General features: G+C 45.3%; 1 protein-coding gene and 1 non-coding gene across 2 annotated transcripts; one reads left to right on the top strand and one right to left on the bottom strand.

Annotated features, from left to right (window-relative positions):
- Window positions 1–1,971: 1,971 nt before the first annotated feature.
- On the top strand, window positions 1,972–27,459 carry LOC118774382 (protein jagged-1-like). Its single transcript, XM_036523728.1, has 12 exons — window positions 1,972–1,982; window positions 2,722–2,854; window positions 7,880–8,215; window positions 15,226–15,283; window positions 18,307–18,561; window positions 18,976–19,036; window positions 19,618–19,748; window positions 20,626–20,745; window positions 21,191–21,304; window positions 22,939–23,052; window positions 25,676–25,789; window positions 27,041–27,459. Exons 1-12 carry the CDS (start codon window positions 1,972–1,974, stop codon window positions 27,457–27,459), a joined length of 1,866 nt encoding a protein of 621 aa, XP_036379621.1.
- trnag-ucc lies at window positions 10,928–10,999 on the bottom strand. The gene has a single exon. It is a non-coding gene; the product is annotated as a tRNA-Gly (tRNA).

Raw genomic sequence — 27,459 nt, forward strand, 5'->3', positions numbered from 1 at the left:
AAAAGCACGTTCCTTCAGTCTGCAAAGGGATCATTGTTTCTCATTCTTTTCATTCTTTTGCTTGCTAACACATAGGGTGTTTGTAAGATGCATGCCGAAGTGGTGAATAACATCAGCAAATGAACCGGTGCAAATTAAAAGGGTTTACAAGAGCATTGAACTGCACAGTGGTGCTTCACACACAAAGGTCTTAACTGCAGATACAGGCTTAAACAGTAGGTTGTGTTGATGCATTTATTTATTTATTTTTTCTTGCTGTCAGGTTCTTTGTCCTGCACATGTGTTCAGGTACTAATCATTGCGTCATGTGTCTGTCGGCCTCTCTGCTAACATTCCGGTTCAAGTCTTCCTCTCCATTACCTAACCTATGAGCTGTTTGAGCATGTGTGTGTGTGTGTGTGCGTGTGCGTGTGCGCACGCGCATGTCTGTATGCGAGTGTGTGTGCATGAGCTTGTGCATGTCTAGTCTTTCAGACCCCTCTTTGACAAATCTAGAAAAAGAACTGCTGTCTCATCCTCCAGAGTTCCAAAGACGTGGAAATACAGGGTGCTGTTTACAAAAAGTGAAGTATATATGTATATTTTTAAATACTATCAGGGCTTGTTTATTATGTTCATAATAGACATGTTGTAGTTTACCAGCCTGGGCACTGTCTGTGTGGGCAAACTGGAACGTGCATGGGCTCTCCGGGTGTTCCTGTGTCTGTGCGCTCTGTTCCATGTTTAAAGAGACGGCAGCAGGGACATGAAAACCTCTGCCTCGCTGTGTCCGGTGCCACCGCAATAAACTGGAAAACCCGTTTCCTTGTAGAAGTGTCTGGCTTTTGATTGATATTAAGGTGGTCACAGGAAACCTCACTCATTGCAATCATCTCTCCTCTCTTCAGTGCTTCAGAGTTGTAGCCACTAGCTAGTTTGTTGATTTTAACTTAAATTTACAATTACAGCTTAAAGTTGTAACTGTACCCCCCCCCCCCCCAAAAAAAAAAAACAAACAAATTGTGAACACTTCACTAATTATTAAACAAGGTGGTGCTCAGTGACTGACTGGAGATAAGTGATCACTAAAAGCTGTGTTTACTGCCAACATATCCAGGGTCAGGTGGTACAGGCACTTTTGAAGGAGTCAATGCCAGTCTGAGAATCCAACTCGCATCACATAAGTACATAGCCAGCTTGACAGCTACCTAATTTTCCAGGGTATAATTTCTTGATGAACAAGTCCGATTGCCTTCATGGTGGACTACACACAGGTAGTGACGATTTAAGGAAAAATTGCGCTGGCTTCCTTCCAATTTGCAGGCGTCTGATGTAACACTTTTGCTAATGTAAGCTAGCCAGACTAACCAGCATGCTTATGTAATTTAGTTGGCTCCAAATTTATAGAATATTGTTAGATGAGTAGCTATGGGTAATGATGGCTGTTTGATACATGTCTACAACTACTTTGAAATAGTCATTTAAAAGAAAAAAACATTAAACTGCTCTTGCTGTATGACATCATCTCTACAGCTACAGCACCATCACAGGACAAAGAGTGAAATGACTAGCTGGTTACCCAGCAACTTAAAATCCATTTTGTGTGTGTGTGTGTGTGTGTGTGTGTGTGTGTGTGCGTGTGTGTGTGCGTGTGCGTGTGTGTGTGTGTGTGTCAACAAGAAGATCAGGACAGTAACTGTAACTTTAGCCACTTCACACCTGAAGCCACAGCCTCTTACTCTTTAGCTGTAAATCCGTTTTTGCATTCCTCAGAATGAACAGCACTGAGGGTGTTCTGAAGGGAAGAGCTACAATGGAAGCTGTTGCTTAGGAGCTGAAGTTGCTTTGCCAACATGTTAAGAGAGTGGAAGTGGAATAGTGTGTTCTAGAATTTGTATAAGAGTTGGTTTCCAGCCACCCCTGAATGAATTTCCGATCTAGTCCAATTTCTGATTTCCTGACCTAGCTGGATGATGCCCAGTCAGGTGCCCCATGCCCATCAGGTCAGCATTCTCTCCTCCCTTTACATTTAAATCTTTGTTGTGATGGAATTCAGTGATTTGCCCATGACTTCAGTATTTTGTGATGCCACCTGAGTGGCTGAGTCTTGGTCACGTAAGTAGCTCAGATGATGTCAGTTAAAGAACCTATCTTCCAGTTGGTCTCCTGTAGTTCATTGTAGGGCTTGTAGTAGGGAAAAATAGCTGTTGGCCGGAGAGAATTGTGTAATCGCTCCTGTGTGTTTTCTAGTTACTGGAGAACACTACATATCATATTTTGTTCCTTACCAGCCTCCCTGAGGAGACCAGTGAACTCATGCTATCCATGCTGTGCAACCAGTGAGTGGCTCCACCCCTGTGTTTTTTCTCCTGCTTCTCCACAGCAACGAGAATGTAATGGCACTCTATGCATCTCTCTCAGTTCAGTATGCCCCCTCCATATTTTGACATGCGCTATGAACCTAAAACACTTCACACTAATCCTAAGTACATAGTTAATGTTGTATTCAAAGCATGAACACTGGCTTTCAGAATTCCCATAAGTCTTCTGCATTCAGATGTTTGACGGGAAAGTAAAAACTTGTCTGAAGCCCTCGTTGGGAATGTATGTCAGTGGTAAGGTATGACGCACATGGGTATGTCTAGCTCTGACACGGTCCTGCTGCTCACCACACACGCTGTTTCAGATTAGCCTTTATTTGGAGTTCTGTGGTCAGCGCTGTCCCCTGCTCTTCTCTTGCAGGTTCCTTGGCTTCAGGAAAGTCTGTCTGGTTCCCGGATGCCACGACATCGCCTTCGTAGAGTTTGATAATGAGGTGAAGGCAGGCATAGCCAAAGGGGCTCTGCAGGGTTCCAGGATCACCCGGATGAACAGTGTGAAGATCTCCTTTGCAAAGAAATGAAGAGTTAGCACGTGCTCAGATGCTGATGATACTGTCAACAAAAGACTTTGCTCAGAATGGCTATAAAATATTCTGCAGTTTGTTTAGCAAGCAGATGCATTAGTCATTTTGCTGTCCTGAAATTTAATGCACCCAATACTGTGTGTCTTTTGCCATAGTTTCCTTAAAACCCCTCACCTGAAATACTGCAGGCTGTCAGTGGTGATCTGAAATGCAGGTAGTCTGCCATTGTGCACGAGACAGCTTCATCTCACGTTAAGATCAATACATCAATGACAGTCTCTAGACGGCATTATGTCCCTCTCATTAAAGGAAATATTTTGATGCAATCTATACTTGTTAGGTAAATCTCCCAGAAAGAAGTCCTAACTTGGTTGTTTTAAAATGTGCTAATATCCGTGTGTCCTGGCTGCCTACCTGCCGTGTCTTTTCAGCTATCGTAAGAAGAGAAGCAACACGCACTCTTTGTGGGAAAACTTAATGAGAACGACGCCTGCATATTTCGAGATTTACGAATCGGTTAATTTGTTCCAAAAATGTTGCTGCTGTTCTGACATTGTCCATAGGATGGCGCCATAGTCATGCCTTCTACGGTTGAAACCAGTTTGACATTAAACTATAACAACAAATAAAGGGATTACAAAGGCAACACAGAAATGTATTAATTCATTCGAAAATTGTATTTTCATGTCTGCCCAGTCAAGAGTCTTTGAAGGGCTTTCTGTTCTGTCCAGGAGTTGTACTACTGTTAAGTTGTCTGAGGATGTACGCATCGCCGGGGGAAGTAAGCATTAGCAACTGGTAGCCTACTCCCCAAGAGTCAGAGCGAGGGCAGAGCGCTGGAAGTCAGCTAACATAAAGCAGGTATGCCGCGCCTTGCAAGCAGAGATTAATGGGGGAAATATTAGTTTAAATTACTGGCATTCTGGCTCTGGTTTACCCCATGGAATGGCCGAGTCATTTCATGTCACTGTTCTTATCAGTAGACCTTAAGTCACACTTCACCTCAGCAGAAGAAGAGAAAGCTGAGCTGTCAGACTGTTGGTACAACCGCACACATGCAAAGGACATCTGTAGCCAGGGGAACTTATGCGTTATAGAACTTGATTTTAATCAAATCAAGTCATTTAGTAAAAAACTGATCACGAGATGTGTCATATCTCCCAAAGTAGGCCTACCTCTATTTTTGCTTAAAAAAGATCTTCACAAACTGGAGTCGAAACGGTTAAAATCTGCACACGCATTTCCATCATAATGTCTTGGAAATGCGTATGCAGGTTTGGAAATGTGGGGCGGCAGTGTAGCATAGTGGTTAAGGAGCGGGTTATCCCTAACCTTGGGCAACCCACATTTGCCTCAGTACAGCTGTATGAATGGATAACATTGTAAAAAAAACTGAAACAGTATTTGACACAAATGACCAATATTATATATGTATATATATTAATCATCTTTTTAACTACTTCATGATTCAGCTCCCTTACTGACCTGCACAAGTGCTTCCGTTTTACCTGCGGGTGCAATAGTTTCTATAGAGTTAACCCCTAGGACTATGCATGAGTTATTGTGTAAAGCAGTACTGAATTATGGAAAGCAGTTCACGATGTTAAGGCACCTCGCACACGAAATGCGCGACGGACAAGGCGCGTACATCCATCTCATGCCTGTACGCAAGTTGGGATGACCGACATTTCCCAGCTCGAGGATCCACCCCCCTTTCTCGTGCGCAACCTTTCGGTTCTTCTTCCAGTCATACACTCCACAGTCTTTAGCGGTCACAGTGCCCAGAGAAACGAGAGAAAAGTGGTAGTAGACGGGGAGTCAAAGAGGGAGAAAGAAAGTAACTGGGACGAGAGCTCAGCGCCAGCTGGTAGGTTAATCAAAGCCTCTTAAGGGCTGGTGGAGGGAAAGAGAACAGGGGGTTCATTCTGCGGCCATCCACCCTGGACAGCGCAACAACAAAGGGTGACGGAGAAGGAGAAGTTCCGCTTGGTGGAGGACTGCTATCGGAATTCACCCATGCTTATACAATCTATCGGGATGGACAGGTGCATAATAACATGAAACTGGCGGAGGAAGGTAACAGGAGAGGAGGGCTATTACGTACGTGTTGAAGTCAGATATCCCGAGACTGAACAGCGAAAGGGGGAGGTGGGGAACGCTGGATTTAGCGTTGGGGAAAGTGATGAAGCACCAGGTAAAGGGACATCAGTGGCCAATGATTCTTCTTGTCGCGATCGCCCTGCAGTCGCCGGTAAGACACCGATTAAGCACTGCTTTGAGTTTCTCTCCACTGTGACTTTAGCCATGCCTCATCTTCATTTTCTTCATTTTTACATACAATATTCCCCTGCGGCAATTTATCGTGCTTCTTCCAGCCTGCTCTTTCGTGCCTTCCGTGAAAAAGTGGCCATGGAAGCACTAAGTAGACTAGCACAACGCGGTCGAAGCTTAAGTATAGTATTGCATTTATAATCGTAAAGTTTCTGAATTATTTAAACAATACTGTATTACGAAAACAAATCAACACATATATTTTTACTTTATGGGACGGTTTATTAATTGGTAGAGTGCAATACAAACTACCGGTGGCAAATACTATCTATAAAATAGATTTTGATCAATTTTCAGCACACACGCCAGTCGTGCATTCTGTACCCGCAAAGTCGTTCAGAGAAGTGTCAAGTACCCATGGCCTCTTGCTTCTCAGTGATTTGATCTTTTGTAATTTACGGATGTGATTAGAGCCGACTCGCCTGTTCACATAAACACACTCAAAACATGTGCACAGCGTCCTTGTAAATGTCAAAGCTTTTCATCAACTTAAAAAAAATTACGGGCAAATCAAACGGTACGGAAGGTAAACGTGTGAAGAAGAAATCCATCCAATTTACAAGACGCTCTGGCTTCGCTTTCGCCTTGCACCTGGGAAACATGAAGATGTGTATGTTCCTTCTGCTCTACCATACTACAGAGCTTCACACAGCGCTCAGTGGGCAATTAAACGAAGAATGAAGTTGTATTGTGCATTAAAGCAGATTTAAACTGAAATTCGTAATTTAGCTGTTGAAGACTTTAGTTTCAAAACGTTTAAAATGCCTCGGCGTTTCCCTAAACAATGTGATTTTGGCACGGTACTAAATGCAGAAGTAAGCAGAACGTTTTGGAGCGGAGCGAAGTCCCTTGCAGATGTGCGCTGCGTGTAGTAGGGCAGTGTTGCAGCAGACGTCCACGTTTAGCATTCAGAAGGGCAATACTCCCGGCAGGCACTGCTTCACATTGGCCGTGTGGCTGCTGTTGTACCACTGAGCAATGTACCTCACCTGAACTGCTTCAGGTAAATATCCATATGTCATTTAGCAGATGCTCTTATCCAGAGCCACTTGCAATGTAGGAGTACAACGTGCATCTAATACAGTCGCGGGAATGATGGACCATACGGAGCATGTGCGCTGCATAAACAAGTATAAATATAAAAATGTATATAAATAAACAAAGATGTGATGCACGTACTCGAACAGTGTTTCAGATGTGGTCAGGCAGGTGCTTGGGGTCAAATGGCAGAGCTCTGTGACTCTGTACTGAAGGATGCGTGGCATTACCACCCCTGTACAGAGAGAAAGAAAGAGGGAGTGAGAGAGAGAGAGAAAGCGCTGAAAAGCTGGTATGCGAGGAATCTCCATGAAAGTGGCAGACAGAGGAAAGGAAAGGGGGATCCGGGAAGATGCCTGCCTCCTTTGTCTACGCACTTTGTGTGTGTTCGGGTCTGACCCACTAGGAAAGAGGAAATTGAAAGAAAGTCAAAAAAGAAGGACGGTAAAAATAAAGTGAACAGGGGCAAGCACAGAGGTGAAAACTGTTACACTGTCCAGGAGGGGATGGAGGAGGAGTGGGCAGGGAGAGGGGTTGTAGCCAAGTTTTCAAGGTCCTTCCACCACAGGCAGATAGAGAGAAATGGAGATTGAGAAAGAAAGAGAGACAGAGAGAGAGAGATGGGGGGGGGGGGGGGGGGGGGGGGGGGTGAGAAGGACAAAGAAGAACCAGTGGAATGTGAGCACAGGGGAGAGATTATTTAGACTCAATAAGGCAAAGCAGGGAGATTCAGACAGATGTGGAGGGTTACACAGAGATATACCAATAGGAAACATGAGCATAAGTGAATGAGAGGAGTGCATTGATTAAAGACAGGGCAGGATGCTCATGTGAGCCAGTGTAAAAGCAATATAAATAGGATAAGGTTGGTACAATAACTTTATTAGAAAACCCTAGATGCATAAATCAAAGGGATTCCAGTAACTGCAGTCACAAACGATCTGCAGTCTGTGGTTTTTCATAAAGATGAGGCTTCTGCATACCACCTGACATCATGGATTGACCATGGCTGATATTATATAAAAGGCTTACTAACCAACTGACACCATCTCAATAAAAATATTCAGATCAATACAAATTGTAAATGTAGTTACACAAATAGGATAAATGCTTTGCTTTAATTACTAAAAACTCATACATTGAGTTGTATTGGCGAGACGTATGTAAATTGGATGCCACTTTTCATCTTATTTGCATGTTGTACATATGCGTCAAACAAAATTGTATTACGTGTGAATATAAAAATCATTATGTGTAGTAAGGTTGTTTGGAAGGAATTCCGCTAATTGCCCTGCCGGCTGTGCTTGTGGATACATGATTCCTTTGTACTTGATCCCGTTCTGTTTGAAAAGGTTCCCCTCCCTTTCCCATAAAGAACCAGTACTAAAGAGGCCTCTGTACTCTATGTCATGTTGTGGTTGACACCTAGAGGCTTACGCTGGCCCAGTAGGTAAAGTATATTTTCCCTCACATCTCCAGCATGTTATTCTTGTGCCGGCTGACCACCGTTGTTGCTGGCAGCTCTCCAGATCGGCAGGCTTTGCTTCCTCTCTTGCCCGTGTGTCCATTCCTGTGTAATGCTTCACGGCGCAGTGAGCTGGCCTGTTTTTGCCATTGTCTCCTCAGGGGGTCAGTGCGGTGGGTGTGTTCGAGCTCCAGATCCGCCAGGTCCAGAATTTCCATGGCCGGCTGCAGAGCGGGGAGTGCTGTGACCTCCCGGCCACAGCGGGACAGCGCTGCGCACCCAGCGACCCCTGCGACACCTTCTTCCGGGCCTGTCTCAAGGAGTACCAGGCCCGAGTGGTCCCGATGGGACCATGCACCTTCGGGTCGGGGAGCACAGGCGTGCTGGGGGGGAACACCTTCTCCCTGCATCACCATGAGCTGGGTGGAGTCAAGGGAGGAGGCGGGGTAGAGGGTGATGACGGACGCATCATCATTCCCTTCAAGTACGCCTGGCCGGTGAGTACAGAGCTGAGAGAGACGGCAGACGCACAGGGTGCTGGCTGAGCTGCAGAGGAGTTGGAAGTCGCTGTGGATAAAACCTTTGAGAGGACCAGCAGGCGACCCAAAGAGATCTCTCTGAAACGTGCAGATTTCCAAAGTTTTACCATGCAAGTCAGTTTCTCAGAACCTTCCTTACCGGAGTGAATGGTGTATGGTTGTATCCTATCCCGCTGTATTTATTAGACACAAAATCAAGGGTTTTTTCTGTTGACTGAAACAAATATTTTGCCATCCTGATATTGCATGCAATGTTGGCTTTGGTGGGTTAGTACACCATGGTCCTCTTTACAAATGAGCTGTTTTATTTCCCTGTCATTAAGGAGGCAGAGAGTGAAACAGAAAGTTCTAAATGTCTGGGAAACTATTGATTTTTGCTGAAGAAGGTCATTTTGTCAATTTATGCATGCCCCTTAAGTTTTTTTTCTTTGCTTTCTTTGTGTAACTGATGTCTGGTATTTGAAGTTATTGAAGGTCATTGCCAGAGAACAAAGAACTCCTGAAATGGCTTGGCTGCACCTCCAAGTAAAACAGATCTGAAATAATGAATTTACTATTTGTTTATATGTTTACATGGTGTGTTAGCAACAAAAGGTTACTGTCTACTAGCATAAGGAGTGAAGCAGTGTATCCAGCTGTATAAATGGATAACATTGTAAAGAACTGTAACCTATGTAAGTCGCTTTGGATAAAAGCGTCTGCCAATTGAAATAAATGTAAATGTAAATGTAAGCAGTGAAACTTTGGGAGGTGGACCCAGAGTTCCCTCCATCACACACACACACACACACACACACACACATACACACTCTCAAAGACATGCCCACTGGCCATATGCACTTAATTCTGACTGTTTGACAAACTCTACCTGACAAGTGATAACAGTGCATAATAGGTGTTTGTACATAGGAGTTTACATGCTTGTATTAAGAGGAGGTATTTTGGATTCTGTGTTCTAGTGACTGATGTGTGGCAGTATACCTGGCTTCCTTTGTCTAGTCAGGCTGCACAAGTTAAGCTGTGGAAGGCCTTGAATAGTGTTATGCTCATACTCACTGGTCTGGGAGTGTTGTTAGCCTGGTCTGACACTGTTGCTTAGTAAACTTGAATGGATACATTTATGTTCTGTTGAGCTGGAAGTCGCTCTGGATATGAGCATCTGCTAAATGAATAAGAATGAATGAGCAAGAGTGCATATGTACTTGTACTAGAGTCGTATAACATTATTTGTGTGTGCTTTCTCACTCTTCCACTCCGCCTTTCCTGGACTTCTACAGTTTTCTTGTCCTTTTGAAACTGGCTCCAGCTCGGGCCATGTTTCCTCACCTCCTGGTCTCCTGAGGTCACCCAGGTGAGAGCAGTGAGCTGCAGTCTGCACTCGAGGCTCAGCGACGTGCTCCTGGGTCTGAAGCACGCAGCCGATCCGCCAGCGCCACCTTCGCCTGAGTTCTGTCTCAGCGCATCCAGCAGCCGACTTCCCGCGGCATTTTGCGGTTTCACAACGCCGCTCGTCCAGGCAGTCTTTAAAATCCTTCTGAGACCGCTGCTCTGGAAGGCGATGAGGTTTGTGGCCAGCGGTGGCTGTGATTTTCCATGATCGACCGCTATTACGGGGATGCTGCTTTCAAACAGTTTCGTCTTTGTTTCTGTGTCCCAATTCGTCTGTGTTCCAGAGGTTTCTCCCTGACCTGATAGTCTGGCTTGCTTTTGACGCTCCCGGTTTTGTTTAGCTTTCTGCATCTCTGTCAGCAGTCGTTTTTTGAGCCAAGTCATATGGATTCTGGGATCATTTCGCTGCTTGTTTTGCTTCACAGCGACCAACACATTATTCGAGCTGACAGCTGACTGGTGGCATCAGGGGAGTTTGATGATGTCAGCAAAGTCACCATCTTGCGAAACCCTGTTCCTGGTGGACGTTGCAGTCACAAACTGATCTGCGCTGAGCAAGGACAGGAAAGCCAAAGATACAGCCTTGCTTTAGAAAAAAGACCATCTGCAATTCTGCTTTTGGTGTGCCTGGTAGGAAAATGTGCTGGTCCGGAAGGAACTCTTTCATGGCAGGGGGAAAGTCACAATTACCTGCATCAACAAAAGAACAAATCACTCCTAATCATTCTCCTAATTCAAAATAGAGCCTTTAATAATCTGGGGTGTCCCTTCAGGAAATGCAAACCACTAGACCAGTGGCACGTATGGGTGGGAATGTTTTGTGGAACCTGGCCTCTTCTTTCCTCTGTAGGCCCTCTGAGGCAGTGTACTGCCACTTTACTCAGCTTGCAAGAGAATGCCGAACGACACTGGTGTGCTAAAGTGTGTACTAGCGTGTTTATCCTTTTGTTTGTGCATGTGAGTTCTGTTTTATCAGCGTCTTTGCGCATGATCATGTATACCAGCGTTTCTCAAACCTCTCCTGGAGGACCCCTTGTCCTGCATGTTTTAGATCTCTCCCTGCTCCAACACAGCTGATTTAAATGATCAGTTTGTTATTAAGCAGCTTCAGGAGTTCATAATGAGTTGATCATTTGACGCAGCTGTGTTGGAGCAGGGAGAGATCTAAAACACGCAGGACAAGGGGTCCTCCAGGAGAGGTTTGAGAAACACTGGTGTATATAATCTCGGTGTGACCGGAGTCTCTCTCTGGTCTCTGCTTAGAGACCGAATAACAAAATCTGCGATGGCCGGGAATCGAACCCGGGTCAACTGCTTGGAAGGTAGCTATGCTAACCACTATACCACCATCGCTGTTGCTGTTTGCTTGTGGTTTCTCTCTCTCTCTCTCCTTTGCTCTCTCTGTTTTGGCAATAACAACATTCATGGAAAGCTTCATTGTACCACTTTCAAAACAGGGTTTCCCTGTGTTGTCTGCTGTTAATGAGAGTTAATAACTGTAATGTGCACACAGACATGGGTGTGTGTACACACACACACACACACACGCACACACACGCTCAACACGTTTCAAAACTCAGGGCTTATTCAAGTTGAAGAGTGGGATCTCTATGAGCTCTTCAATACAAGCTTGTTGCATCTTTATCTAAAGGACTCTTTTAGAACACTTAATGTAAAGCACTTACGTGCAGGCTAACATTTGTAGCACTGCTTAAACTCTTAAGCTTCAGGATGTAAGCCCAACACATGCACACAGTAAAATGCATAAGCATAGCTCTTGCACAGCCAGCCAGTGAAAGCATGTCATTTCCCAAGACTCTAACCGCTCCCAAGAGGGAGCGGTTAGAGTCTGTGCCACTGCTGCCTGGGGCAGGATAGCATAGTGAGAGACTGTGGCTGCTTGTTCATTCCTCCTGCCCTTTGAAGTGCTGCAGAATTTCCCATAGTTCCACTGGACCAATTAAGGCAATGCGAATTGGTCTCTGTGAGGGGGAAAAGGAGAGGAGGGGAGAGGAAAGAGAAGGATAACCTAGGGCTTGAGAAGCCTGCAGGAAATGTAGGTGTGGGAATGAATGAGATGCACTTGGAGGGGGGGAGAAGAGAGGAAAGCAGGCGTGTAATCGTGTTTCATCACAGGGTAAGGCTCCCGTCTGGGGATGTTCTCTGTGGTTTATGCTTCTGTGTGACAGTGGCTCTGGGGCTCTGGGGGACGGACAGGGCTGTATTGACTGGTTCTTACCTGCTATGCCACACGGGCATTCTGGCAAATTCACCAGCAAAGAGCCTGCCTCACTTTTGGGGTGGGGGGCATATTTATTAACACCTAAATTGGATTCAACAGAGCAACCCCCTACCCCAAGCTGAAAGAAAAGGGTGTTCACAGAGACATGATGAATGCTATACATGGAAAACACACAAACACGCACACACACACACACACTCCTCTAATCACTCCTACTTCATTTATTATTTATACACACACTCAAAAATATACACACACACAAAAACACACACAGATGCATACTGATCAAATTACTAAAAAACACTTAATGATACATAAACACAACATGGAATAGCGATAGGACTCTGGACTCAGCACTATACACAACAAGATGTCAAAGAAATCCTTGCAAGACAATATCTCATGGTGGAAACTGTCTCAATGAATTTTCCTAAACACTGAACTAAGAACAAAGAGTGGCATTTTTCAGTGTTTATTTCTACATTTATTCACTTTAATTTTGGTCATTTGAAAAAGTACTACCATAAATGAATACACACACATAACAATGTAAATTCTACCCAAACTTGTGTAATGTGTGTTTGGTACCTTATGTGTTTTGTGTGTGTGTGTGTGTGTGTGTGTGTGTGTGTAAGTAATAATTGTATTATTAAGTGTGGCCAGGGCGTTGTCACTGAAATGATTTTTCACTCATTGCCTTAGATTGAATCTGGGCCCAAGATATCAGATTCTGAGGAACCATCAGCACCTGGAACTGAGCAGTAGTGAGCCCTAAATTCATGCCTAGAACACTGAATGAATGGTTACAGCATTAAGCCAGTAATATATACATACCATACATTATTTTTGTAATTATTGGTGTGTAAGTAGAATACAATAGATTGAACTGTATAGAACAGAAAAGAGTATTGTATTGTATTCTGTGTTATTCTGTTCTGTTCTTAATTGATGCAAAAAATATCCATCACCCACTCACCACAAGTGACAGAAGAGGAAACTCAAACCCCTCCCTCAGCCCCATTGGCTGGGCAGTACCCTGCAGACGGTCGTAACCTGAGACCGCCGCAGCCCCGGGCTTTCCCCCAGCCTTCTCCTTTCCCTCTGTACTGCTGTGACCGCCCGCGGTAAATGTGTCACCGCAGTTCTGCTAATGCTCAGGTCCCTGCCGCTGTTATTGTCAGTGTTACGGGAAACATATTTTCCTTTGTGGTTTCTGCTTCTGCCCATCTGTACTTTGTGCATCTTTTTTTCCCCCTCCTCCTTGGACTTCGGTTGTCTCTGTGTGGCATTTCATTTTGAAAGGCCAGGACACAGCGTGCTGATTAGCGCTGTCTGTCCGCCTGTGATGGCAGGCACCATGGGGAGTGGTAACAATGTCCTCTGGAGACAGCAACGATAAGGTCAAAGAGAAACAAAGAGAGAGAGAAAGAGAAAATAAGAGGAAGAGAGTGAAACAAAGTGGGCACAGGTTTTCTTTTACAGTTTTACCAGAGAATGTTCACATTTTTATATCTACCGGACACCATATATTGTCCAATTGATCCACAATTCTAACTCCTCTTTATAAAGTATCAATGTTTATAACATACATATGTATCATTTATAACATGTCACAATCATTTCAAGCATCAGGCAGATATAAACTAGAGTAGATGGACAATAACTACATTGTTAAAAAGAGGTTTTTTTTTTTTTTTTAGCTTTTAGCTAATTAACTGTTCTGGATGCACTTTAAACTTGGAAAACAATAGCTGATGTTGCAACTCATAAAAGGTAAAGGCTTGGAGTCAGATAAACATGGCAAGCATGGTTGGTCTGGAGGACATGCAGTTTTGGCCTTGTCTATAATATCATACCCCACATACAGTATCATACACACACCCTAAACCCAAATCTTTGTCACAACACTTCATGTGGGACATCGCTGGGACACTGCTGCTGTACCCTTGGGCAAGGTACTTAACCCACAGTTGCCTCAGTAAATATCCAGCTGTATAAATGGATAACATTGTAAAGAACTGTAACCTATGTAAGTCGCTTTGGATAAAAGCGTCTGCCAAATGAATAAATGTAAATGTAAATGTAAATGTGGCTATCACCAAACCCTGGCTCACCTGCTGATTACCATGCACCTCACCCTTCTACTCCCAGGTCTCATCTTTACCCCAGTGGCCACAGTTTTAATATGGCTATGTGAACAGTTTAGAAAGGTAGTTCAGAGTAGCTGTGTTTGTGCATGTTCACATGTGTGTACGCTTGTTTTTGCATGTTGCACGTGTATGTGTATGTGTGTGTGTGTGTGTGTGTGTGTGAGATGGAATAAGCACTAAGCAGATGTGTATTTGACCAAAGTCTGCCATCCCTGCCTTGCGTCCTGATCGGATCCCCAGAGCATAACACAATGCCCCTGTTCTCTGTGCTCCCAGCAGCCCTAGTGGCGGCAGTGGCATTGTGGTGGCTGTTCCGTACAGGTCAGGGGTAGGTCACCACATTCCTTTAACTAGGGTGTCTTCCTTTAACTAGGGTGTCTCCAGGGCTGGGGTTGGGAGGGTGTATGTGTACAAACACATGAAAGTAGTGAAAGAGGAAAAATCTGGGAGGGGTGCTTTTTCCTCTGGACCAATGTGGCAGTGCAGTGATGGTAGCACTGTACCATAAGAGATTTCTCAGTTGTATTTGTGACCAGGTTACATATACTCAGGCTGCCTCAAATGGCTGGTATTGCTTTCTTTGGTTTGTACATAAGCCTGACTGCCACTGCTGTCATTGATAATCATTGCGCTGTTAGCATGTCACATATTGGCCAGTAATTTAAAGACATTGTGTAATTCACTTGCTTTGCTATGACTTACCTGAAGAAAACCAATGGAGCACATCATTCACAGCCAGCACAGTCTTATAGGTGTTGGCCAAACTGCTGTTGTGAGAATACCCAGAGAAAAAGAATTGACTGTTGACTGTATGATGGGCCCTTTGCCCTCTCCCAGTAAAACCCTGGCTATCGAGAGGAGATGTTTGAAAGTCCGTCTGGCTGAAGGCTCCAGCCAGTGGAATGAACATAATTATTGCTAATAAATTCAAGCAGTAAATGACAAGGAGCAACCTGTGCTTAATTTCAGCTTTACCAAATGTGACGCACGTTGCCGTTGCTCTCGGCCTTTCTGGATCTTGTGTAGGAGATTTGTCCAGGGGTGCTGCTGATGTTATTATCATTGTTATGAGTTTTTCCTCATTTCAACAAGGTTTTCATTCAAAAGGCCCACAGGGTTTCCGAAGATCCAGAATCCAGTTGTTCACACAGTAACACCTCTGTGTCTGTTTTTCTGTCTGTCTACAGAAATCCTTCTCTCTGGTGCTGGAGGTCCTGGACCATGACAATGAGACTGCAGAGTTTGGTAGGGCATGGTTTTGACCTCCTCAGTGGTATGTGTGTGTGTGTGTGTGTGTGTGTGTGAGAATGTGTGTGTATGTGTTGTATGTGTGCATGAGTGTGTGCTTGTGTGTATGTATGCATGCCTGTGCATGTGTGTGTGTATGTGCTGTATGCTGTTTGTGAGAGCAGCACTGCAACAGCACGTCCCAGTTGCTGTGAGGCAGCAGCACTTTCCCACACTGAGAGATTACAGCAACAACAGAGCGAGGAAGAAGGAGAGAGAGGTCCTCTGTGTGACCCTGCCTCTCACTCTAACCTCAGGGCAGACACCCCCCCACTAAGTTTCACTACCAAGAGCCCAAGAGGCCTGGCTGTGTGCTGAAAGCTGATCCAAGGTGGTTTCTTTTAGAAAGAAAAACCTCTTCATTTCCTGCCCTGATCTCTGATTATTTCTCTTATAATTCAGCAGAGCTGCGTGACAAAGTGTGTATTGCAGCATTACACCCGTTGACACGCTCACACACACACATACATACATACTCATTCATACACACACATACATACATACTCATTCATACACACACACACACACACATACATACTTATTCATACACACACACACATACGCACACACATATACGCATACTCACACTCTCACCATAAATGTGAAGAAGGGATAATTAAAAACTGGAAACTAAACCAGAGGATCAGATTGGGTTTCAACCTCCTCTTTTTCACTTTGTTCTGCTCTCCTTCTCTAATCTTTATTTCTCACCTCCCAACAAATGTCCACACAACTTTCTTTCAGAATAAACTAGTATTGCATAACTGCACCAAGACAGATTTTTAACTTATCATCAATTACTGCCCCATGACACTGCACATTTATGTGAGTGTTGTCCTATGTGATGTGATTTTTAATACTAGCACATATAATTAGCTATAGTTTTTTACTTTCCAGTCTGGGATGAGCTGAGATGTGGAGGGGCACGGATGCTGCTTGGTTGTGGAGTTAAATGGAGAGAAGCAGGGCACGTTACTTAGCTCTGGGATTCCTGTGTTTTCTATTAATAATGTTTTCATTTATTCCCTGTCTTCGGGATAAGGCCACAGCGTGTGTGCATGTGTGTGTGTGTGTGTGTGTGCGTGCGTGTGTGTGTGTGTGTGTGCGTGCGTGCGTGCGTGTGTGTGTGCGTGCGCGCGTGTGTGTGTGTGTATGAGCGCAGCAGGACTCGGAAAATTGTGCTTATGGCCCTGGGCTTCTCTTGGTTCAGGCATGCCTCTCTCTCTCACACACACACACACACACACACACACACACATTTTTGATGCTCGGTTTTTATTAATCTCATGACTCCTCACCCCCAGGTTCTTTTGTTCGATGCAAATATAGAAAAATGTGCCTTTTTTGTGCAGAGCATGCTATTACTTGCACTCAAGGGCAGGTTCTCTCGTCTGCCTGCGGTAACCAAAGGTGGGAGTGGTGACAGAAACAAGAAGAGGTAATGAACAGGACAGAGAGAGGAGCGGACGGAGAGACACACGTGCTTTTGTTACGCAGGGCAGTCTGTGGAAAGAAGGAGAGAGAGCACAGGACAGTGTGGTGTGGCTCAAGGGCCACATAACTGCAGTGAATGCCAATGTGTCAATCCATATCTGTCTCAGCTTTTCTAGATAAGTGTATGTCTCCCTGTGTCATTCTGTGTGTGTGTGTGTGTGTGTGTGTGTGTGTGTCTCAGTCATTCCATCTATGTTTCTCCCTGTGTGTGTACCTGTATCTGAGTGCATGTTTCAGGGTACACTGTACCACACACTCTGTCAGGATGAAATACTTTCCCAGGCCATGCCTCCTTGGTTGACTTCCTTAACTTTTATTAACATGAGTGATTACACCCATCCACCCGCACCTTTAATTACATCTGTCAACCCCCCCCTTTGAAAGGGCCGTTTGAAATTGCCCTGGATTTAAGTTTACTCGGTCGTTGAAATAATGAGAGCACTTCAAACGCTGCTGAAATGAAGGCGGTCACCCTCCGCGCCCCGATCGTCAGTGCACCCTTTGCGCTACAGAGCGGGACGGTGAGAGCTACGCCTTCTCTCTGCCTCGGTCTGGCTGTCTGTGCGCAGTCTCCTCACTGACTTCATCTCCCCTCCCTCTCCCTTTATGCCCTCCTCTCATGCTTTCAGCACTGATGACCTCACCTCTTTACCTGGAGGTTTCTGCCTCGTTAACTTATCTGGGCTCCCGTCTTTTATCACACTTCAATCTTCCTCTCTCTCTTTTGCTGTACCCCTCTCGTTATCCCCCCCCCCCCCTCTCTCTCTCTGTAAATCTCTCTATTGTCTTTCAGTTTAAAATCACACTTATTTGCAAGACAAACACAAGGTATTTCATTGCCAAAGCATACTAATAATGCACCAACAACAAACCCAATAATAATAATAAAAACGACTGTGTACCAATGATCTCACCAGCAATAATTGTAATTGCTGCAGTATTAACTAATGTACACTGCCCTAGTTGCTTACTCACGGTCACATCAGGCAGCCCGGCTCTCTCTCGATTTCTTCCTGTCTGTATGTATGCCTCTTTCTTGGCTGTAATGGAGTAATGACTGAATGAAGGATGACAAAATCTGTGCTGATTCTCACAGCATTATGCTTAGGATAGTCACTCACTGTCCTGTGTGTGTACATCAGTGGAATCCAGTGCAGAGCCACATCTGAAAGGTCTTTGCTCATGCTCAGGTCTTAATTAATGGACTAGAGTCATGTATTGGCTTGGAACTTGATTTGCTGCTCTCTAGGGTATCAAAACCCTTCTCTCCTACCCCTTCTACTTTCTGTGCCTCTTTTTGACCATCTCTGTTGCTTCTCTCTCCATTCTCATTCCTGCCTTTTCCCTTTCAATCGCTCTTTCTCACTCCTTCTCCCGTCTCCACTGCTTCTCTCTTCCTCCTGCCTCCCACTCTCCCTCTTTCTTTCTCCCTCCATCTCTCTCCTTCCCTCTCTCCCCTCTCCCTCCCTCCCCCTCTCTCTGAGCAGGCCAGGAGGAGCTGATTGAGAGGGTGCTGGTGTCCTCCATGTTGAACCCGGGTGAGCAGTGGCAGACGTTCCGACACCATGGCCGCCACCTGAGCCTGGAGTACCGGCTGCGCTTCCGCTGCGAGGCCAACTACTACGGCCCGCTCTGCAACATGTTCTGCCGCGCCCGCGACGACTTCTTCGGCCACTTCACCTGCGACGCCGGGGGCGGGAAGGTCTGCACAGAGGGCTGGACGGGGCCAGAGTGTCGGCAGGGTCAGTACTGCCAAGGGAGGATGTGCGTGTGTGAGTGTGTGTGTGTGTGTGTGTGTGTGGGAGAAGGGGGTGTCCAAGCACCTGGGAGGCCATGGGGGCATTCAGTAACGAGTGCCAAGGCAGGGTAGGGGTAGGGGGTGAACACTTCTGGTTGTAGTACACATTCACAGCTTGGGAAGAGACATTATGGGCATGGTTAAAAAGAAAAAACAGGTCTGATCTCCAAGAAGAGGTGGATGAAAACATCAGTAATCAACAAATATCAATATGTATGGTGCTCTTTGGGACCATTCAGCTGCCATCATGGCCACTCTGTGTCACTGGATAGCACGCAGGGAGCTGAGAGTGGTAAGGAATATATGTAGCATTACCAGCTGCCTCTGACACCACTCTGTTGTGTTGTGTGTTTTCCAGCGGTTTGCAGGCAGGGGTGTCACCAGGTCCATGGCTATTGCAGTCTCCCTGGAGAGTGCGAGTGAGTCAGTCACATTGCTCTCAGATCACATGTCACCTGTCCAGACTGCAGCAGCAGGAGACAGCACATCGCTTTACAGCATTCCATGTGTCCATGTGTAAAAGACTGATCAGAATTCGCACATTCTCATAGCTGTGCAATGCCCTGCGTGACTGACAATAGCACTATCAATTGATGATGACAAACATTAACTCTCAAAAAAATAATAATAATGGGTACAATTTAAATTGCTGAGCAAAGCATAACAAAATTAAAGGCACGGATAGCAGTCAGTTATGAGCTATCTGTGAACAAAATGCTCATAGTTACCTAAACAAAAATCTTTAACTGATGTGAAGTCTGGCTTGTGAGCTGAGCTCATGAACAGCATCAACATTGCAACATTGAGCAAAAAAAAAAAATGACGTTGAATTTGCTAAGCGGTGTTTCACCAGCAGGAGGCGCTGTGTTGTTTCTGTTGTTTCTGCACCCCGCATCCCCTAGTCACAATAGAGACAGTCATTCCTGAATTCAGGGTATGTGCTAGCTTTCACTTCCCCCACCCTCTATCTCTCTGTATCTTTCTGTGTTCCGCCCTGCAGGTGTCAGTATGGCTGGCAGGGTCCACTGTGTGACCAGTGCGTGACCTTCCCCGGGTGTGTCCACGGCAGCTGCACTGAGCCATGGAAGTGCATGTGTGACACCAACTGGGGGGGTCTGCTGTGTGACAAAGGTGTGTGTCTGTGTGTGTGTGTATGTTTGTGTGTGTGTTGGTGTGTGTATTTGCATGTGCGTGCATGTGTGCACGTTTGCCTTCTTTCAGTCGATACTGCTCAGCAGCATCCCAGCACATTTAGTCGCTGGGCAGATGCGCTTTTTCAGGCCCACCTATGAAACAGAACAACATGGCCATGAGCAATAGCACGAACAGAAAACACCAGGAGTCAGTCACACACTGCTGTGGTGACCACAGCCATAATGTACACAGTATGTACTGGAGTAAGAAATTTCAACAAGATAAATAATACCTAAAGTAATTCACAAGAAATTGAGAAATGCCAGGTAGGTGAGCCAAGATGCTGTTATAACGCTGTCATGCTGAACATGAGGGTCTTTAGTCTATGGCAGAAGATGGCCAGTTACTCAGATACTTCATTTAAAACCTCCCAATACTGCACCGTCCCATCTCCACAGCTCTGTCTTGGATTCAGTCAACATCTACTCCTCAAGTGTGACTCGCAATTAAACGTCACGTGTTGCCGTTTCCTCTTGGCTGACACGCCCTCCAAGCAAAACAGAAAGAGACCAGCTGCAGAGGGTCGTTTTGGGGCTGCAAATAGAAGTAATAACCAACAAGGCTGATAGTAATAGCTAATCTTAATGACAGCTTGGTAGACTTTGGTATTATGAAAGTGAGTTGGGTATCTTTAAAAAGGTGTAATCTTAAAATGACCCCTCTGTTCTCTGTCTGCCAGTGAAACCCCAAAATCACTTAAAACCAGGTTTAGTACCCTGGGTTTTAATTTGTCTTGTTTTCATCTGTCATCCCTCTCTCCCCCTGCTGCCTCTCTCTGTCCCTGTCTCTCTCTCTCTCCATCTCTCTGGATTAGACCTGAATTACTGTGGCACCCACCAGCCCTGTAAAAATGGGGGCACCTGTGCCAACACAGAGCCCAACGAGTACCAGTGTGTGTGCCAAGAGGGCTTCCATGGGCGCAACTGTGACATCGGTGAGTACACCCCCCAGGTGAGGGGATTAAATGTAAACAGCTCTAAATCTACAGACTGTCCTGTTCACGGGGAACAAAGAGCCCACAAACCTTTCTGTTCATGACAGACAAAGGATCCACAAACCATCCAGTGTACACTGAACAGAGAATCCACAAACTGTCTAGCTTCTTTGTAAATTCTCATTTGTAAAGTTTAAATCCAGTCAATGACCAAGAAGTCAACGGCAAAAGACTGCGATGGCCTGGAATCGAACCCAGGTCAACTACTTGGAAGGCAGCTATGCGAACCATTACACCACCATTGCTGGCTCTCTTAAAGCAGTTTCTAACTTCTGACTCCTTCTCTCATTCTCTCTGAATTCCCTGAGAGGTTTGGCTCCTGTGTTCCACGTGAATGTCAACTCTCTCTCTTTCTCTCTCTCTCTCTCTCTCTCTCGCTCTCCAGTTGAGCATGCCTGCCAGTCTGCCCCCTGTGCAAATGGAGGCGCCTGCATGGAGAACTCCTCGGGCTTCAGCTGCGTCTGCACAGATGGCTGGACCGGACATACCTGTGCATCTGGTAATCCATGTCTGTCAGCGTGGCCCATCATCCAGGAGCGCAGACTTGCAACAGCAGCAACTCCCTGACTTATTCAGCACAGTCATATTAAAACACCAGCCTCTGGGACTTATTCAGCACAGTCATATTGACACAGCAGCCTCCGTGACTTATTCAACACAGTGACATTAAAACAGCAGCATCTCTGACTCATTCAACACAGCCAGACGTATTTACCGTCTCTCACTTGTGACACTTGAGTCATTTAAATTGGCCTCCAGCAGGGTATTTGCAGTCAGTATTTACGACCACATCAGGGCGTTTAGCTTATTCTCTGAGTCCCTGGGAGACCACAGTGCCAGCTGGTTTTCATTTCTGCCAAGTTTCCAGTGTCTGGATTTGCATAGTCATTATGTATGTATGTATCTGTGGGTGTGTGCGGGGGCTGTCTGTGAGTAACGCTATATACTTTGTCATGCAGCTTTGTTGAATTATAAGAGAAATAATCAGAGATCAGGACAGGAAATGAATGAGGTTTTTCTTTAAAGGAAACCACCTTGTTTAGCTTTCAGCACACAGCCAGAACTTGTGTAGGGAAACTCAAAGAGCTTGTATGTACTGGTGTAATCATTATCTGTAGCTGTGTGTTTCCTAATAGTATGAATTAATTCTAATTATATATTGTCTGTATTTATCAGTTTACTATAATTACAGTTCTTGCCTGAAAAACCACTGAGCAGTGCATAGAAACATTAGCTGAAAGGAGCCAAATGTGCACGCGCACACACACACACACACACACACACACACACACACACACACACGCAAACACAAACACAGGCAGCCACGAAATGTCAGAATGTCACACTGCTGAACCCTCCAGCGCATCATAGCTCATTTCTCGGGGATGGTGCTTCCTACACTGTAGACCACAATGGTACACACAGGGGAGTGAGGGGAGGGTTTTCTCTCTGGAAGAAGAGGAAAAGAACAGCAGGGTGCAGACTGTGTTTGGGTTAGGGCAGCTACAAGCACAACACACTCCTTCTTTCCCATTCGATTTATATGCGAACAACAAACACAAAACAACAGAAGTGGCCAACAGGGACAGTTACACTATTATGCAATGCTGAGCGAATGAAAGTAAAAAAGTGAAGTCAAAAAAGCCCCTTATTCTTTGCGGAGAAGTGCAGAGAAGAGAAGTGAGATATATGCAAATGTGCTGGAAATGGATGGTGTGGCTATGATAGATAACCTAACTGCATGCTTAAAAACACCTTGTTCCTTGTTATTCTATGACCTGTGTGTTTATGCACGCCTATCTGCTCAAACACACATGCGTATACACACATGCACACAGAGACATATGAACACACATGCACAAACACACACACACACACACACACACACACACACACACACACACACACACACACACACACACACACACTCACACTCAGAAAGTGTCTACCCTTTTATTCTCCCTTAAATCACATCATTTTCATTCATTTAATGTTAATTATTCCAAACCACATCGCTGTAGCATTTCACATCACTTGATTCACTCACATTGGCTCACTTAACCTTATTGCACTATTGGCTTAATGATGGATTGATCCGCTTTCTGATCCACCCCAATGCCCCCTGCCCCTCAGCTGTACTGCAGTGTTCGTCTAGCCCATGTGCCCACGGGGCTACCTGCCGGGAGCTGCTGCTGGGGTTCGAGTGCCTGTGCCCGCATGGATGGGCTGGCAGGACATGCCAGCTGGGTAAGCCACACTACATTACTGTGTTACTGTGGTTAGCTCCCCTCTGGGCATTAGAGATGTGCCAGTGTGCCGGACATACACAGCTTTGGACATGCTGTTGACATACCTTTTGTAAGTCACCTGTGCATAACCTGTGACTTGGTAATCACTTATTACCACTTACAAGCCCTCACTCGACCACTAGAGGTGATGCCTTATGTTCACGGATTTAGTCAGCCCTGGCATGGGGCACCTTGCTGTGCCAGAGGCTCGGCTTGGTGGCGATGTGTGCCAGGGCTTTGTAGAGACGTTGTTGTGGGTACAGCGGCTTGCTGGCCTTGTTTGTTTGTATCCTGCAGGTTGGGCACACTATCGATCCATGTAAGCACTGGCACTCTGTTGCTCGTTTGCATCCCTGCACTGCTTCAGTTCAGTTCAGCATCGGGGACTTTCACCTTCTCTTCTCTTCCAGATGTGTCTTACAGATGGGTCCTGTGCATATGGGATATGTATCTTGGCAGAAAGGAAGTCTCTTTAACATAAAGAGCAGAACGGTTATGGTGTAAGCTCAGCTCTCTCTGAGCGACAGAGTATTTGTCCACTTAAGGGTCACTGAGAGGCTCATTCACGGTGGACATTTTGCATAGGTCACAAGCTTACATAGCCTAGGTTTGCGAGCCTCTGTGCATGTTCTAATGAAGCTAGCGTGTCTCACAGAATACCCACATGACATGAGTGGTGTCATGGTCACCTACATACGGAATGTGTATCTGGCTGTAGAGGAAACCCCTCACCCAGAGAACCGAGGTTAAACCATAACCGTTACGAAGCACCTGCAAGCTGTTCTCACAGGAGTTTTTCACGTGTGCTCATGCATGGATTACTTAAAGGAAAATGTTCTGACAGAATCATCATCAATCTGGGCAATCATCAGACCTTTTCCTGGCCTGCACCCAGACCACACTTGACAGACTAAACTCAGCATTTTGCTTGTGTAAATTTATCTGCTGTTCATGTGACTCCATGGGCTGAAATTTTGAAAGATGGCTGTGCAAGTTGCTTTGACAGATAAGAACATCTGAGGATAAGAACATCTGCTAAATGTCTATAAATGGGTACAATACCATTCTGTTGCAGTAACATCACAGCAAGGAGAAGTGAAGTCTTTCATGGGAAAGCCCCGTTTTGACCCCCACAAAATCACCCCACCCAACATTTCCATCTGCACCGAGTCCTAGACCATTGATAGTACAGTTCTCCTGATGATTTCTGATGGGGTATCCATGCTGGGTCAAGTTAAAGCGAACGCAAGCAGTTTCCGTGTATCCAGTTTACAGACATGTAGTGGACTCCTTCACATATTTTCACAGGGAAAGGTTACGTGTAATATGCCAACTGTTTATGGGAGGAGCCTTGAGCTGCCCCCCTCCCTTGAAGAGTGAGTCTGAATTACTTGTGTTAAAACAATTACAATATTATTAAAAGGCTTCGACTGTATCAATTATGTGACTGGAGGTAATCCTGCTTCTGATTTTTCCATTCATGGTCTGTTCGGAACATTACCATATTACAGTTTTTTACAACCGTCACACTTGCGTCCATACCATGACCACTTTTTCAAAACTCTTAACACAGTGTGCTTAACAACCATGCATATGAGCACATCAGTTAATCTTTTGTGCAAAATGCACTACAATCACCAAAATGCTTTATAATTCACCCAAAAGTGACTCATGCTGCCGTAACTATAGCAAATGTTCTCTTCCAGCAAGACTACTTTGTGACTCAAAATACAATGGACTAAAAAACAGATTAGTGATGTCTAATAGTGTAGTGATGGAGTCATGACTCCAAGAATACACTTTTTGATCTGTTGTTTTTCCTGTCATAATACTGTAGATACCATTGTTGAGTGGGGTAAACTTACTGTAGTTGCATTCTTGGGTCACTTTCACTCACTGATAGCCCATGATTTACATATACAGCAGTAATATTGGAAAAATCTCTTTCCGTGACAACTACATCTATATTTTGCTTATATACATGCACATTTCAATGCAAATATGACCACTTTTGTGTAGATGGTAACAAGGCTGCAAGCAAAAAAGCTGAATAAACTTTCTGCTGAAATCAGAATAATCTGTCTTATTTCAAGCATATAGTTTCATTTGTCTGTCAAAATGCAGCATATTTCCATCTACAGTGATCTAAATTTTGTTAGGTTTTGAACTGAAAGTTAACAGTTTTGAACAGAGTAAATGTCTGCAAAATTTGCTGTAGTTGTACAGAATTTTGCTGGTGGTGAACATTGACTGAGAGAGGTATTCATGAATTTTGGAAGAAGTGGTGATTGAATGCATTTTGGATCAAAGCAATGCAAAAGTATACACAGTTTAGTTCACAGTTCACAGTTTAGTTAGTGTTAAGTGTTTTGAAAAAGTGGACATGGTATTGAGACGTGTGAAAATGATTGTAAAAAACTGTATTTTGAATAACTAGCCATGTTTATTTCAACACCCTCCTTATCTCTCTAATCAAGGGCAATATAGAAGCAACATAGAAAGTGACACCCAATGGTATCTGTGTAATTTGTGGTATTGTCTCTGTGACATGAATGTGTGCTTGTTCTGTCTCTCTCAATCAGACATCAATGAATGTGAGGTGGGGTTGTGTGTTAATGCCCTGACTTGCCGCAACCTGATAGGTGGATACAGCTGCGACTGTGCTCCGGGCTGGATGGGGCAGAAATGTGACATCAGTGAGTAGCTGGGACAGAGACACGGGGTACATGAGAACAATAAAAAGCATCTAACAGAGTCTCTGTAACTGTTTCATAGTTATATGACATGAAAAAATTGACATGCTTTCACTCATTTGTACTGGCTGACTGTGATACACACTGACCCACTGACACTGACTGTTTAACACAGTTGCACACAATGCACTGTATCTGAAACACCTGAAGCAATGACAGATTTCATTTCATTTCATCACGTGACACTACAGGGTGCATTGCTGTAGGTAAGAGCTGCCCAGGTAGAGGTGACCCGCTGCAATGGCGGATCACTGGAAATGTGATCTGTTTCTCCACAGGAAACAGTAGCTGCCATGGAGAATGTATGAATGGTGGCCACTGTGAGGTAAGGCCCCATGCCTATACTTCTCGAGCTCATTTGGAAGGAGTACTATACAGCAATCCATTTCAGATTTAAGTTGAAAGAATGCATTTCCATGTCTCCCAGGAGACTGCGTCAGGATTCCAGTGTCAATGCTTGCTGGGTTTCTCTGGAAAGTACTGCCAAATGGAGATCAGCGTCTGTGACAGCGCCCCCTGCCTGCACGGAGGACTGTGTGAAGAGCAAGAGGGACAGACTACGCTTTGTCACTGCCCACCAGGGTACATGGGAGTCCACTGTGAGGTCTGCCTGTCTGTCAGTCTCTCAGAAACAACATTATGTGCCTTTTCTTCTCCTTTATTTAATCTTTTATGCATTCATTCATGTATCCCTTCTCTCCAGGTTGTGATGGACCAGTGCAAGCACAGTCTGTGTCCACAGGGGGTGCCGTGCAATGGTTTAGAAGGAGGGTATGAGTGCATCTGCCCTGAGGGGCACACTGACCCAGACTGCACAGATCCCAAGGATCCCTGTCAGGGAGAGCACTGCCGAGGTAATACTGGCCTGAGCGTCCACCGTTTGTAAAGGGCCGGAGGGCTTGGTAATGAGCAATGCCCCTTTACTCCTACCTTAGACTCATGATGTCATTCACGCATGGAATTGCTTCAATTCAGCACAACATTTTTATCTGTAACAATGAGAAGTCAGTGTTTATGCACATCTGTTGGTGTTTATGTTGGCAGTTTAGCTCCAAACATGTAATTTCGGCACCTTTACTCCCATTTCTCCCTGCTTCTGTTCTCAACCCATTCACACCCTCTCTCTCTTTCCTTCGATCTCTCTCTCTCTCTGTCTCTCTCTCCCTCATTCTCTCCTTCTCTCTCTCCCTGCAGGTGCCATGTTTAGCCCAGGAGGGGGCAGTAGTGTGCACGTGGTGCTGGTGGGTGTGCTGGTGTTGGTGGTGGCAGGCGGCCTGGCTGGCCTCGTCCTGCTGCTGTCCCGGCTGTGCACGCAACACAGGAAGCAGCAGCTGCAGGGGCCTGCGGGGGACCAGGGCAGCAACAACCAGCGGGACTGTGTTACACTCATCCGAAACCTGGACCGTGCCCTGCCTCTCTTGCCCCCTCACTCGGCCTCCCCCATTCCCTGCTGCTATGAGGAGATTGAGCTGACCCTTCCCCCCACCCCCACTGCTGCCGCCTCAGGCCCCAGCCTCAAGCCTGCCCACATTCCCAAGCTGGACTTGTCCAACCGTGAGAGGGAGAAACTCAACCGTATCCACTACCCAGAGGGTCAAGAACTGGAGGTCTGA

The sequence above is a fragment of the Megalops cyprinoides genome, chromosome 3 (assembly GCF_013368585.1).
Source record: "Megalops cyprinoides isolate fMegCyp1 chromosome 3, fMegCyp1.pri, whole genome shotgun sequence".
NCBI lineage: Eukaryota > Metazoa > Chordata > Actinopteri > Elopiformes > Megalopidae > Megalops > Megalops cyprinoides.

Coding starts and splice junctions, on each gene's coding strand:
- LOC118774382 (XM_036523728.1), top strand. Junction 2,855..7,879: donor GGATCACCCGGATGAACAGT/GTGAAGATCTCC, acceptor TTGTCTCCTCAG/GGGGTCAGTGCGGTGGGTGT. Junction 25,790..27,040: donor GGGGCAGAAATGTGACATCA/GTGAGTAGCTGG, acceptor CTCTCCCTGCAG/GTGCCATGTTTAGCCCAGGA.